The sequence below is a fragment of the Akebia trifoliata genome, chromosome 2 (assembly GCF_017979445.1).
Source record: "Akebia trifoliata isolate Shusen 1 chromosome 2, ASM1797944v1, whole genome shotgun sequence".
NCBI lineage: Eukaryota > Viridiplantae > Streptophyta > Magnoliopsida > Ranunculales > Lardizabalaceae > Akebia > Akebia trifoliata.
Genome location: NC_141376.1, coordinates 19,598,060 through 19,611,272, shown reverse-complemented (window position 1 = coordinate 19,611,272; position 13,213 = coordinate 19,598,060). Strand labels below are relative to the sequence as shown.

At 35.8% G+C, this 13,213-nt stretch overlaps 1 protein-coding gene across 11 annotated transcripts in view; it reads right to left on the bottom strand.

Annotated features, from left to right (window-relative positions):
• The window catches only part of LOC147409876 (putative methionine--tRNA ligase), a 53,822-nt gene that overhangs the window by 10,228 nt on the left and 30,381 nt on the right, over nt 1-13,213 (bottom strand). For 9 of the 11 annotated variants that reach the window (XM_086431971.1, XM_086431973.1, XM_086431969.1 and 6 more), the window contains exon 2: nt 322-444. In XM_086431971.1, coding sequence (XP_086288097.1) covers nt 322-444 — 123 coding nt within the window. Of the gene's footprint in view, nt 1-321; nt 445-904; nt 1,358-13,213 lie in introns of all 11 variants that reach the window. The other 2 variants (XR_015175443.1, XM_086431976.1) reach the window with 2 other exon arrangements.

Below are 13,213 nucleotides of genomic sequence, written 5' to 3'. Positions count from 1 at the left end.
AACATATAAGTCTTTTGGAGTCGTTGGTTGTTGATTAACAAGTTTATACATAAATGAATGCTTTCAGCAATCCCTAATTTTCCAAGATAAGATTGGATGATGATGATGATGTTACTAGGATTGTGTCGAGAACAAAATGTGTTAATGAGCTAATGATATATATAAAAAAATGGCTCAAATGCACACAAAATAGCACCAAAATTTGTTTCTCGAACGCATGGTTTCCTTTTGCAAGGAGGTGAAAACCTTCCAACAAACAAGCAAAGCTATCTTAGGTATAAACTATGATATAAGAAATCAGAAACATGAACTGGTCCTCACCTTAAACTCCTCAAGTGTAAAGTTACTTAGGCAAACTCCCCACCAAGGTTCAATTACAAAATCTACAGGTTGTGTAGGTAGTAATTCTTTTGCAATTGACTTGTTCAGCTTCCACATAATTTTCTGCATAGCTCCAACAGAGTACATAGTAGTCAGAATAAGAAAAATACAATCCACCTCAATGCAGTAACTATATGTGACTCAGATGAAATATTCATCACAGTAGATGATTCAGTTCAAATGAAATCCTATTAAAATAGAATTAGGCTCATTTGGGACACCATTGCTTTCGATCGAAGTGCTTCTGTAAAATAACTTCTCTTTGAATCATTAATAAGAATTATGAAATTGGACCTTTAGGGACTATTTATGCCATAGGGAATTTGGTTAAAACAACTTAAGGGGACATTTTGGTAATTATATATTGGACAATTTGGTAATTATAAATTCATCTTAGGAGAAGCAATTAAGTTGCAATAATAGTGAAGTACTAAAAAATGGAAATAGAAGTACAAATGCAATAGGAAGCTACACATGGTATATAGGTTTGTTGCCGAAGTAAAAAGAAGAATTTCACACACACCATTCTAGCAATGGCCACCACAAGAGCACCTCTATCTACAAGTCCAGTACTAGTTGTGGCCACAACAGATAACATTGGGCTTATTGTAGGCAGCATGACATAGCATATATTCGGAAAAGATCATTTTTAATATTTTCCATATCCCAAATTTTGATCACAAATTCGTCACCAACAGCCAAGAATTGATTCTTAGTTGTATCAAATTGCACAACACCTGAAGAACGTTTTCTGAATCCTTGGTAGGTCCTTTTCACAGCCCCTTCACTTTCATTCCATTCAACAATTTAGGACTCCCCATCTTTACTGGTCCCACATGAAAATAAAACTTGAACCGTCAGCGTTATAAGCCATTGTCGTGCACCAGTGGCCAGGAGCGTCGTAATCAACCCTAGATCCCACATTGTCATATAGCCATGCTTTTATCTTTCCATCTAGTGTTGTTGAGAAGATAAACTGTGACATGAAAACATAAACATGACTTTAAGAGAAGACCTTTTTGAGTGATTGAAGGCAGATTTGATATGTAATAGAGCAATTCTCTCTTGTTCTAAGCATCCCAAACACCCTAATCCTTCAAACTTAACCAATAATATTACTCACAAAACCCACAAACACAACATCATAGAAGGAGGCCTTATCCTACTACTGTCCATGGTATATAAAAAACAATGCTTGATTGGTTTTAAACTGAAAATCTAACTAAACCCAACATCCCTTTTTATAATGTTTTTTTCCTTGCTTACACAGTGCTGATGTGGCAGTGGACAGAAAACCTTTGATTTAAGTTTATTTGCTATAATCTCAAAGAAAAAAATAATCTATGGTTATTCTATAAAAGTGTGTCAACTTGCCATAATATGGATAATTAAGGGAATTTATTTGATCCGAATATCTGTTTTGCTATTATTATTGAAAATAGAGTGTCTCAAGATGATTGAACTCCGAAATTTTCATCGTTTTGATCACAAAGGGAAGTGTTAAAATAGGTTGGTTGGTCATACCAAAACAAAATGAAGGTACCTATAACAAAAAAACAAAAAACAAAAATTCTAATACACATTAGGGATATTAGTAGACTACAATTAAAAAAGTTCTCCTGAAATACTGGATGAAACCACAAATAGAGGAAAGGACTTAAAATTAGACAACGCAGAGAATGGGGAAGAGGAATGGAATTAAAAAATTTACTAATAGGAAATATGTTAATATCCAAAAATTATAGAACTACAAAAGGATAAATTGGTGGCACCAAAGGTGAATCAAATGCAATATGAGATATTAGAACTCTGGTTTTGAAGCAGAATAAGAAGCAGAGGTGAGATTTTGAAGTAGAAGTGGCACCTCGGGTAAGACCATTCCTATATCTTCAAAATCAGTTTCTAATACTAGCATGATTATAACATATTAGTAGCCACCAACAGTAGATTTGAGAGTTTTAGGGTTACGGTTTTTGTCGAGAAGAAGAAAAGAGATGAAGAGAGTTATTTTATTCTCTCTCACTCATACATATATTAACATCATAAGAGTATTACTAATAACAAAAGAACCCTTGGAAGATTGGAAATAACAAAGAAACCCTTATAAAAATGTCTACACTCCCCCTCAAGTTTGTGCATATAGATTTTTCATGCCCAACTTGTTAACAATGCTATGAAAATGTAAACTACCCATGTGACGCCCCACCAAACGCTAACACAAATCCCGAGGTCAAACCTCAAAGTTTAAATAGTTTCCTCTTCTTATGTTAGCGTTTCACAGAACTCAAAAGCAAAAAAAAAAAAAAAAAACTGATAAGCCAATAACCAATAAATCCTGTATATAACAATATACCAAAATATACAAGATGCGGAAGATAGTAAACTACGAATATCTTAGAATTTGATCAGACTTGCACAAAAATGTGGAAATATACAAGATTATAAAAATTTTCTCACTTTAACATAGACCTATCACTCGATCTCAAAAAGAACATATTCCTCTCCTAGGACGAACAGACTCTTAGTAAAAGTAGTCATGATGCTCACCGAGTAATGGACTCTGGTTGTCAGTAAGACCCACCAGATAATCCTCACTAGACGGCTCTACCATTGCCTCTTCGACTGTAGGCTCTAAAGCTAAAAAAATAGGAAGTAAAGGGTGAGTAACAATAGTTACCCAATAAGTCCACAAACAACTCCTACTAATAACCTCACCTAACATGTACGAATAAGCATACTAAAACATTTCAATACATGCAAGTTTTACTATTAAAACTACAGTTAACTGGTACGTATAGCCAGGAATGAGCAACTAAATAGTTTTAAAGATTCACATGATAGCAATCATCAGTACTCACTATACCTTTTCATTTTGTTATACAACTATGAATTATCACATTGAAATAACAAACATGTTTTGCAATATATAATTCAAAATATAACAACAAATACATAATACAAATTGGTGGAGTAGTGGAATTAGAGAGTTGGATTCACGACTGGATCGCTCACAGTCGGGACATGATGTTACAACATAAATCTGACTTTTAGTTCTTGATTTTGTGGTCGATCGCTATTCTTACCACACTGGTGATCATTTATCCTGCTCAAGCGGACCGTTTGACGTGACCGTAAGCAATGAGCTTCTTTTCGATGTGTCAGAACGTTCAACTACTACTAAATTGTTAGTGATCACTAACTAATCATCTTCGTCTATACCTATCAGGTGTGCATGTGATTCATAAAGTAAACACTCCATTTATATACGACCATCTTTACAATACATGTTCACTGGTAAAGATAGAAGGGAATGGACCCAGATTTCAGTTGTGACTCCACTCTCATATGCATCCCATACCACGGATGAACTTGGTGGACCCTATCGTACATCCTAAGATAGTACACCACTTCGGATGATATGATGCACTATCCCTCAGCCATTCACAGACTCTTTAACAGCTCACAAAATAGCTATATATATATATCATGTTTATTTCAATCAAAAGAGAAATTAAAAAAATAGGGCTGAGAATGGATATCTAGTTTCCTACCATGCAACTGTGGCCACCCGGCCTAAAATAAAAAATAGTATTCGAAGTCTCTACGCCAACATAAATTTCAATAAACATGCAACCCTTTCATTATCCTTGGATATCCCTTCACCAACCTACACATAACATACAATCTAAAATGCTGACATCACTCCTCGGTGTGATTCTAACATTTTTTCGATTCATCCCTTTCCCATTCTACCGTGTTTCTACATCTCGATTTTTCAAACTAAATATTTCTTTTTTCAAGCTTGCAAATTCACTTTAATCATTCGATCGAAAAACTATCCAACTTTCATTAAAACAGGGTCCCAATAGGTATGCAAAGGCAAACTGCCAAAATTGGAAAAGTTGATGAAAATTTGGCTAAGTGTCGGAAATTTGATTTTCCAAAGTTATCGAAATTGAAAATGGGTGTTTGTAAATGAAGGCCCTCGACAACATGAGAAGGGCCATGTAATTTTGTAATCTAATTCAAAGTAATGCAAAAGATATCACACGAATTCTTGAAACATTCTCGTCGTGATGAAATTTTATTTATTTTTTTTTCGACTCATTTGAAGGAGTTACGGGGCCCATAACTAATCGTTTTAGCATGTTAAAAGCATGAGGAATCCAAAAAAAAAATCAAAAAAAAAAATTTCGGGCAACTTTTGATTTTCACGGTGGCACCGTGACTAGAGCATGGTGGCACCGTGAATGTTCACGGTGGAACTGTCAGAATACTGAAAATTCACAAATTTTTTCATTTTTTTCTTCGTTTATTCAAGTTTTTCACTCGTTTTCGATTCTAATAACCCACCCACGGATCCAATATTCAAATCATGATAAAATACATCAAATACCTTAGTTCTAATCATGAATTTGAAACAATTACAACAATGTTATACAATTTTCAAAACACAAAATAAATTTTAAAACATCCCTAAATGCAATTTTCTCGAAATCTACGACTACTAATAAGAGTTGAGAGTCCCCTACTTGGTTCGTGGTTGTCAATGGTGATGAACCAATACCAAGGGTCAATGTTCGACGGCTCGAAGTTCCGAAAGTGGTTGAACTCGGATGCTAACGGTGTGGTTGGTCGTAAAACCCTCTTTGAAGGTGTTCTTCCCCTTTCCAATGACAATGGACGACTCTTCCTTGATTTGGATGAGACTCTCTAGTGGGTATAAATGAACCTACTTGCTGATTTTGGTTAGAGGACAAGAGAAATAAAGGAAAATGAAGGTTAAACGGGTTGGAAGTGTGGAGTTCGTCGATGTCGACGACTTTCTCTCCTTCGTCGATGATCAACTCAGACTCGCTTACGATAGATCTTGATGGGAAGGGTTGAAACCCTAGGTTTGGATAATGGGTTGATTCTTTGTGAGTTGGAGAGGAGAAAGTGAATAAAAGAATGAGTTGGTTCTTTTTATAATAAAAGTTGAGGGCATTTTTGTATTTTTCCTTCGTTTCTATTTTCGACAAAATCTCGACCATTCGAACTCGAAGAATGACATATGAGTATTCCATTTCAAATAATTTTTCATTGTGGATCTCATGGTACCGTCGAATTTTTCTGATTCTTTCTCTATAAAAAATCTACTATTTTTTATCCAACTTAACACGAAATTCCAGGATTTTATAACTTTCTCATTCGAACTCGAATTTGAACATTCTTATATGCTAAAGTATATATTTCGATCATTTTGAACCTAATGGCGAAGTCGAAATTCGTTAAAAATGATCAAACTAAAATTCGAGTATTCTACCCTAAGTCTTTCTTTTAGAATTTTATCGAAATTTACCAGTAGATTTCCTCGAGATACAATTTAAAAACTCGGGGTGTTACATTCTCTAGCTAATAAAAATTTCATTCTTGAAATTTAAATCATACCTTATTCTCTGAATAGTTCCGGATAATTAGCCTGCATCTCAACTTCTTTTTCCCATGTGACTTTTTCTACGTTATGGTGCCTCCACAATACCTTGACTAGAGGGATAGATTTTGATCTGAGTTGTTTTACTCTCCTGTCTAGTATCTGTACTACACCTTCCTCGTAGGATACGTCTTCATCTACCTCTAAATCTGAGAACCTCATCTGATCCTTTCGAGCAATCTAGGTCGATCAGGTTCCTAGCTCTCAGCTCATATTCTCCCACATCTTCATCTACTTTCTAGATCTCCTTAATTCGTGTTATCAACTCATTTTCAATTCTCAATGTACCCAGATATATGTGCGGTCTAAACTTCTCCCTTGGAGTTTCAAATATTGTTTCTGCAGCCAGTTCAAGCAATTGCCATTATTTCACCATCATATGAGCTACAATATTTTTACTCAACGCGACTGCAACCACATTGGCTTTCCCCAGGTGGTACTCAAGGGTAAAGTCGTAGTCCTTGAGGTACTCCATCCAACGTCGTTGTCTCATATTCAGTTTTCGCTGTAAGAATATGTACTTGAGGCTCTTATGATCAGAAAATACTTCAAACTTCTCCCCGTATAGATATTGTCTCCAAATTCGTAGTGCAAACACTATAGCGGCTAACTCAAGATCATGGATCGGATAATTCTTCTCATGATTCAACTTCCTAGATGCGTATGCCACTACTTTCCCAAATTGCATCAATACGGCTCCCAAACCAATCCCAGAAGCATCAGTAAAGATCGTCAAGCCTTCACCCGGAATCGGAGATACTAAAATTGGAACAGTTGTCAATTTTTTCTTCAATTCTTGAAATATAGTCTCGCACTTGTCATCCCACTCAAGCTGGACATTTTCCTACGTCAATCTCGTCAACGATGTTGCAAGAGTAGAAAATCCTTCAATAAACCTTATATAGTAGTCAGCCATCCCAAGAAAACATCTAATATCTATCACCGTCTTAGGCTATTTCCACGTTAATACGGCTTCAACCTTGGAGGGGTCTACTGCCATCCCTTCATTAGACACCACGTGTCCTATGAATTTCACCTTCTGGAGTCAGAATTCACATTTGCTGAACTTGGCATATAGCATATGCCCACGTAAAATCTGTAATGTGATTCTGAGGTATCTTTCATGATCCTCCTTCGATTTAGAGTAAATTAGGATGTCATCTATGAACACAATGACAAACTTGTCAAGGTGCTCCCAAAATACTTGGTGCATTAGGTCCATGAATGCTGCCGGTACATTCGTCAGACCGAAAGGCATCACTAGATACTCAAAGTGTCCTAGCCTGGTCTGAAATGCAGTCTTGGAAATATCCGCCTCCTGAATCCTCAACTGGTGGTACTCAAATCGCAAATCGATCTTCTAGAAGTATTGGTGAAAGCTCCCTCGATCCGCGGGGTACGCGGATCCACTTTTGACCTTTGAGGTTTGGAAGTTGCTACCTAGTTATTACAGTCTATGAACCGAACTTTGACTCTAAAAAGTAAATAAACTAATCTACGAAAGAAAAATACGGGTCCGGGGATCACGTTATGGGGTTGGAAGGTGTTAGGCACCAACCCCGCCCGACAAACGTCGGTCTCTACTAATTCCCAAATAAAACTACATTGCTAACAAGACCTAAATAATAATAAAAAAATAAAAATACTCACATTTTTTTAACGCAACGATTTTGTTCCCTCAGATCTGATAGAATAACTCCTCGTATAGTATTCCTCGCTTTGTTCTATCTCCGGATCTGATCTCTAAGCTCCAAGGCAAGGTATCTTTTTCTTAGATCTGGATTCTTCGGATTTGTTTATGGATTTCTGGGTGTTTTTGAAGGGCTTCTAGGTGTTTTTTGAGCTAAAGTTGAGGTAGGGGTGTTAGGTAAGGAGTTAGGACTTCAAAATTAGGGTTTATGGGAGGCTAGGGAAGCTTTTTGACTTACTTCTCTTATGATTTATTTTTGGATACCAAAATAGTGTGTGGAGGCTCCTATTTATAAACTTTTTTGGGTAGAGTTAGTGTTTAATTAGGTTTCCTTTAAGGTTTTAACTTTAGTCTTATGAGATTGACTTAGTCTTGTTAGGGTTTTAATTAGGGTTTTGACTTAAGTCTTATGAGATTGACTTGATTAGAATTTTAATTAGGGTTTTGACTTAAGTCTTATGAGATTGACTTGATTTAATTAGGGTTTTGACTTTTAGTCTCATTTGATTGACTTTAATTTTTTTTACTTGAGTCTTACTTGATTGACTTTAGTCGTACTTGATTGACTTTAATTTTTTTGGAGAACCCCTCTTTATTATATCTTTAATTCTTTGGGCCCCTAGATGGAGGGGTCCTTTAATAAATATCTAGGCAACCATCAACAATTTTGCCTGATCCTGATTGATCGATTTTTTGGTTCAAAATTTTAAATTAATTTTATTAATGTTTCACTTTACATTATTTAAAGTTTTATTTTTTAATTTCAAAATTTTAAAATTTTTTAATTGAAAAATTATCGTTTTGCCCCTAAGAGAACTTTCTCGTTTCAAGTCGGTTTTCGATGTTCCAGGATGTTTTGGAATCGATTTTTCATAAGGAATTCAATGGAAATATTGGTTTGTGTCATTTATGAAAATTTTTGTGCGAAATGGTTGTGAACTTTATGAGGGGCATTTTCGTAATTTTGTCAAATTTTGTGAAAATTGGCGAAATGATTTATTTGGTTTCGATTTGTTGTTTTATGTGTTTGAATGAGTTTTTCTAAGCGTAACATAGGCTCTAGGGATGTTTTAAGGTTAGGGGTATTTTGGTAATTTGGTCATTTTTTAAGTAATTTTTATCGTGAAGTTTTTTTTTTGTCTGAAAAATGATGATTTCTAAGCTTTTGGGGTTATATTTTCCTAGCGTAGCGTGATTTCTATTGTTTTATCAGTTCGAGATACCTCATCCAGATTTCTGAAACATTTCTAGTAACAAATAAAGCATTAGAATAAACATCCATCATTGGGAACCGTTGCGATCGGGTTGACGAGTTGATTAATCAGGCAAATTCGAAAATTGGGTGTCTACAGATGCCCCTCTTTGGCAGAGGGTTGAAGCAAACTAGATAGCAAATCTATTTTGATAGATAGTACGATACCCGAATGCCAAAGCTAGTGACAATTCATTTTGCAACCTGATTTAGCAATTCGTTAGGAAGTTCGGATCCTTGAGGGTAAAACTCTTCCCGAACTAAAAAGGTTGTCAGGTCCTTGAGCGAGAGCTCTCACTGACAGTGTCAAATCCTTGAATTTTAGAAAATTCTCCCTGACAAAAATGTGCAAGGGTGTGCACTATGAAATCTGAGATAAATCTCAAAGGGTCTGAGCAAAATCCGAGTAAAACTGAGTAAAATCTGAGCAAAACATAAAATCTAGGAAAACCAGAGAAAAAAATTGACTTTAAACAAAACTTGAAAAAAATTTGAGGTTTGAGAAAAATCTGAGCAAAAGTTGAGAAAAAGTTGAATGTTATACTCAACCTGCCCAGGGTGAAAGAGTAATGAACTAATTTTTTTGGGAAGTTCTACTCTACCTACTCGGAGTGGAAGAGTAATGAACTAAGATTTTTGGGAGTCCTACTCTACCTGCCCAGGGTGAAAGAGTAATGAACTAATTTTTTTGGGAAGTTCTACTCTACCTACTCGGAGTAAAAGAGTAATAAACTAATTTTTGGGAGTCCTACTCTACCTGCCCAGGGTGAAAGAGTAATAAACTAATTTTTTTGGGAAGTTCTACTCTACCTACTCGGAGTGAAAGAGTAATGAACTAAGCTTTTTGGGAGTCCTACTCTACCTGCCTAGAGTAAAAGAGTAATTAACTAATTTTTTGGGCAAGTTTTACTCTACCTGCTCGAGGTGAAAGAGTTATGAACTAATTTTTTTTTTGAAGTTCTACTCTACCTACTCAAAGTGAAAGAGTAAAGAACTAAGCTTTTTGGGAGTCCTACTCTACCTGCCCAAGGTAAAAGAGTAATGAACTAATTTTTTTGGGAAGTTCTACTCTACCTACTCGGAGTGAAAGAGTAATGAACTAATTTTTTGGGAGTCCTACTCTACTTGCCCAGGGTGAAAGAGTAATGAACTAATTTTTTTGGGAAGTTCTACTCTACCTACTCAGAGTGAAAGAGTAATGAACTAAGTTTTTTGGGAGTCCTACTCTACCTTTTCAGAGTGAAAGAATAATGAACTAATTTCTTTTTTTGGAAGTTCTACTCTACGTACTTGGAGTGAAAGAGTAATAAACTAAGCTTTTTGGGAGTCCTACTCTACCTGCCCAGGGTGAAAGAGTAATGAAATTTTTTTTTTTTGGGAAGTTCTACTCTACCTACTCGAAGTGAAAGAGTAATGAACTAAGGTTTTTGGGAGTCTTACTCTACCTGCCCAGGGTGAAAGAGTAATGAACTAATTTTTTTGGAATAAATGGTGAATTTACATCGCATTTGATTTTTTTTTAAATAAAAAATTAGATTTTACGAAGGTCTGGTAAACATTTTAACTCTCTTTGAATATTGAGGTTGAAATTGACCAGGCTTCAAAGCCAAAATGCCCTTAATTTGACAGGGAACATTGCACTAGGGATAATTGAACATAATTTGAAAACGAATGCCCCTAGTGTAAGGGGGGAAACTGTACTCTTTGGAAAAAGATAGTACCCTTGATATGAAAGTTTGAAATCCTTGATTACCGTAAGCGCAATAAATGTTTAACTTTTAATTTTGACTTTTTATATTGAAGATTTTGAGTCAGGTTCAACGAAATTGAAACAAAATATTTCTTTATGAAATTCATCATAGAATTTGTTCTTTCTCCCCGTCGGTTCGTTTAGGGACATGAAACTCTTCAGATCAATCGTAGATGAGATACTTGTATCCAGTGAGTCTATATTTGGTTCAAACTGGGTATTGAAACTTGATCATTCGGACTTCTGATATTTCGGTTCAGACCACCTTTTCAGCTTCTCAACTCAACGGAGATTTTATTTTTTTGTTACTCTAAGTTTTGCCTAGATTGCCTTTTTCGATTTTCAATCTAGTGAGCTTGCTCTAGCTTTTGCCTAGATCGCCTTTTTTAAGTTTTCGATCTGGTAAGCTTATAATTTTTTCTCTTTTTTTTGTTCTGATTGTTGCCAAGGTCGTCCTTTCAGATTTTCAACCTTGCGAGCTTGCCCTAATTTTTGCCTAAGTTGCCATCTCAACCTAGCAGGCTTCATTTTACTTTTTCTTCCATTTTGAACTTCTGGAGTTACTGTCTGATCATGTTTTGCTATCTTCCTTGATTTTTTCGTACAATACTTAGGAAGACTTTTATGGGTAGGCTTAGGACTAGGCATAAAAAAAAAGGAATTTTGAGGTTCAAAAACCCAAATGCCCCTTGTGTGGCATTTCCTTTTAAATTGTTTTCTTTTTTCCTTGAATTTTCTTCCCCATTTTGGATGATATTTCTTTTTCTTTTGAATTTTTTTTTTAGATTTTTTCTTTGTAGGGGAATCTATTTTTTTATTTTGATGTGGTCGGGCCTGAAGTAACTTCTCAGATTGCCTACGTACCCCAGAATTTTAGGATCAGACCAAGACGTAGTTCGAATTTTTCCCTCCCTTAGGTTGGGTAATCAGGCTGAGAAATAAAAAGGCATAATTTTTTTTTAAAAGACTGCAAAGGGCTGAGGAAGGAGATATTGAATTGGGTAGCAGGAAAATTGATTTGGCCAAAGATGGCCTCCTTAAATGTAGTACCGCTTGATCTGGTCAAGGTTGGTTGACTCTAGTAGTTCAATTCTATCATGATCTTGAAATCTGACAGTTTTTTCAAGAATATTTTCTAAATGAATGAATCTCTCCAATTGAGTTCAAACTTTTTCCTATAATCGAGGAGGAGTGCTTAATTTTCTTTGAAGTCTGATGGTTAAATCCTGAACTTGTAACTGGTGAACTTTAACCTTCTTGTTAAACATGCGAGCGATTCTTCTTTGATAAGTTTGCACGTGGTGCAAAACTCTAAATTATTTTTCTTCAACCAAGTTTAGCTCTTCGTACCCAATAACGAGCCTAGTCTATTTTTAGCAATTGACTTTCCATCAAGACCTTGAGATACATGATTTCCCTTTCAACTGGTAAGACTGTTTCCATATCATATACTAGAGAGTAGGGAATAGTTCCCGTGGAATACTGTATTTGAAGTACGACACCCCTATAGTGTGAATGGTAGCTTTTCTGACCAATCTTGGTGCGATTGACACATTTTAACGATGATTATCTTGAGACACTTACTAGCTGCTTCAACCGTTCTATTAATCTGAGGATGGTAGGGGGATGATTTGTGATGCCGGATCTTGAACTTTGAACACAGAGTAAGCTTTGAAGTACGACACATTATCAGAGATCAATTCAAAAGGTACCCCCATATCAACTAATAATATGTGATTTGTAACTCAAGATGCAGTGAGGATAGCACCGATACATTTTATAACATCTCTATCGATATTTTCATCTCATCGGGCGAGTATTTATTCCGTGTTGAACAACACCCAAGCTTGCACCTAACATATCCTTATCAGACCACGCGAACAAGTCTTTTGAAATTTCTGAGTAAATTTATTATCCCCTCGTGTTCCTCTAGGGATAGGATGGATTCTATTTGAATCTCTCTAGGAATTATTTTTTTTGTTCTGAGGTCAATGACATTTGCTTTCCCAATTAAAGGTTGAGCCTGACTCTTATCTTTTTTCTCAAGAAAGGAATCTATCCTTGAAGCCCAATTAGTAGTTAATTCGTTAATGCGCTCGAGGTATTCAAAAATTTTCTTTATTCAAATGGGGCGAAAGACATCATTCTAGACTTAGCAAATGAACTCGACTCATAGAAATAAAATGGGTAGACTCAAACTAAAGAAGACATGACCTTACTGAAGAAAAGGACTCGAGCTAACCCAAATGACTCATGAAAACTCAAGACAAGTAACCACATGAGTTTGATTAGGATTGAGGACTGAGATATTACTTACAACCGGTAGGATTGAAACACTATGATCTTTAGGGAACAACTGGGCGATGTTGAGAAATTCTGAAGTCATTTTTGACTGTTGACTTGATATTTAATCAGGCAAATGCGAAAATGGGGTGTCTACAATTAGACATAATATCATCAATGCGCGGAAGGGGGTATTTATTCTTGATGATCACTTGATTTAACCTCCGATAGTCTATACATAATCAGAGTGACCCATTCTTCTTCTTGACAAACAAAATCGGTGCTCCCCAGGGTGAGGAACTCGGTCAAATGAACCCCAAGTTAGTAAGCTCATCAACTCTCAGGTTTCTACAAGGGCCATTTGGTATGGTGCAATAGAGATAG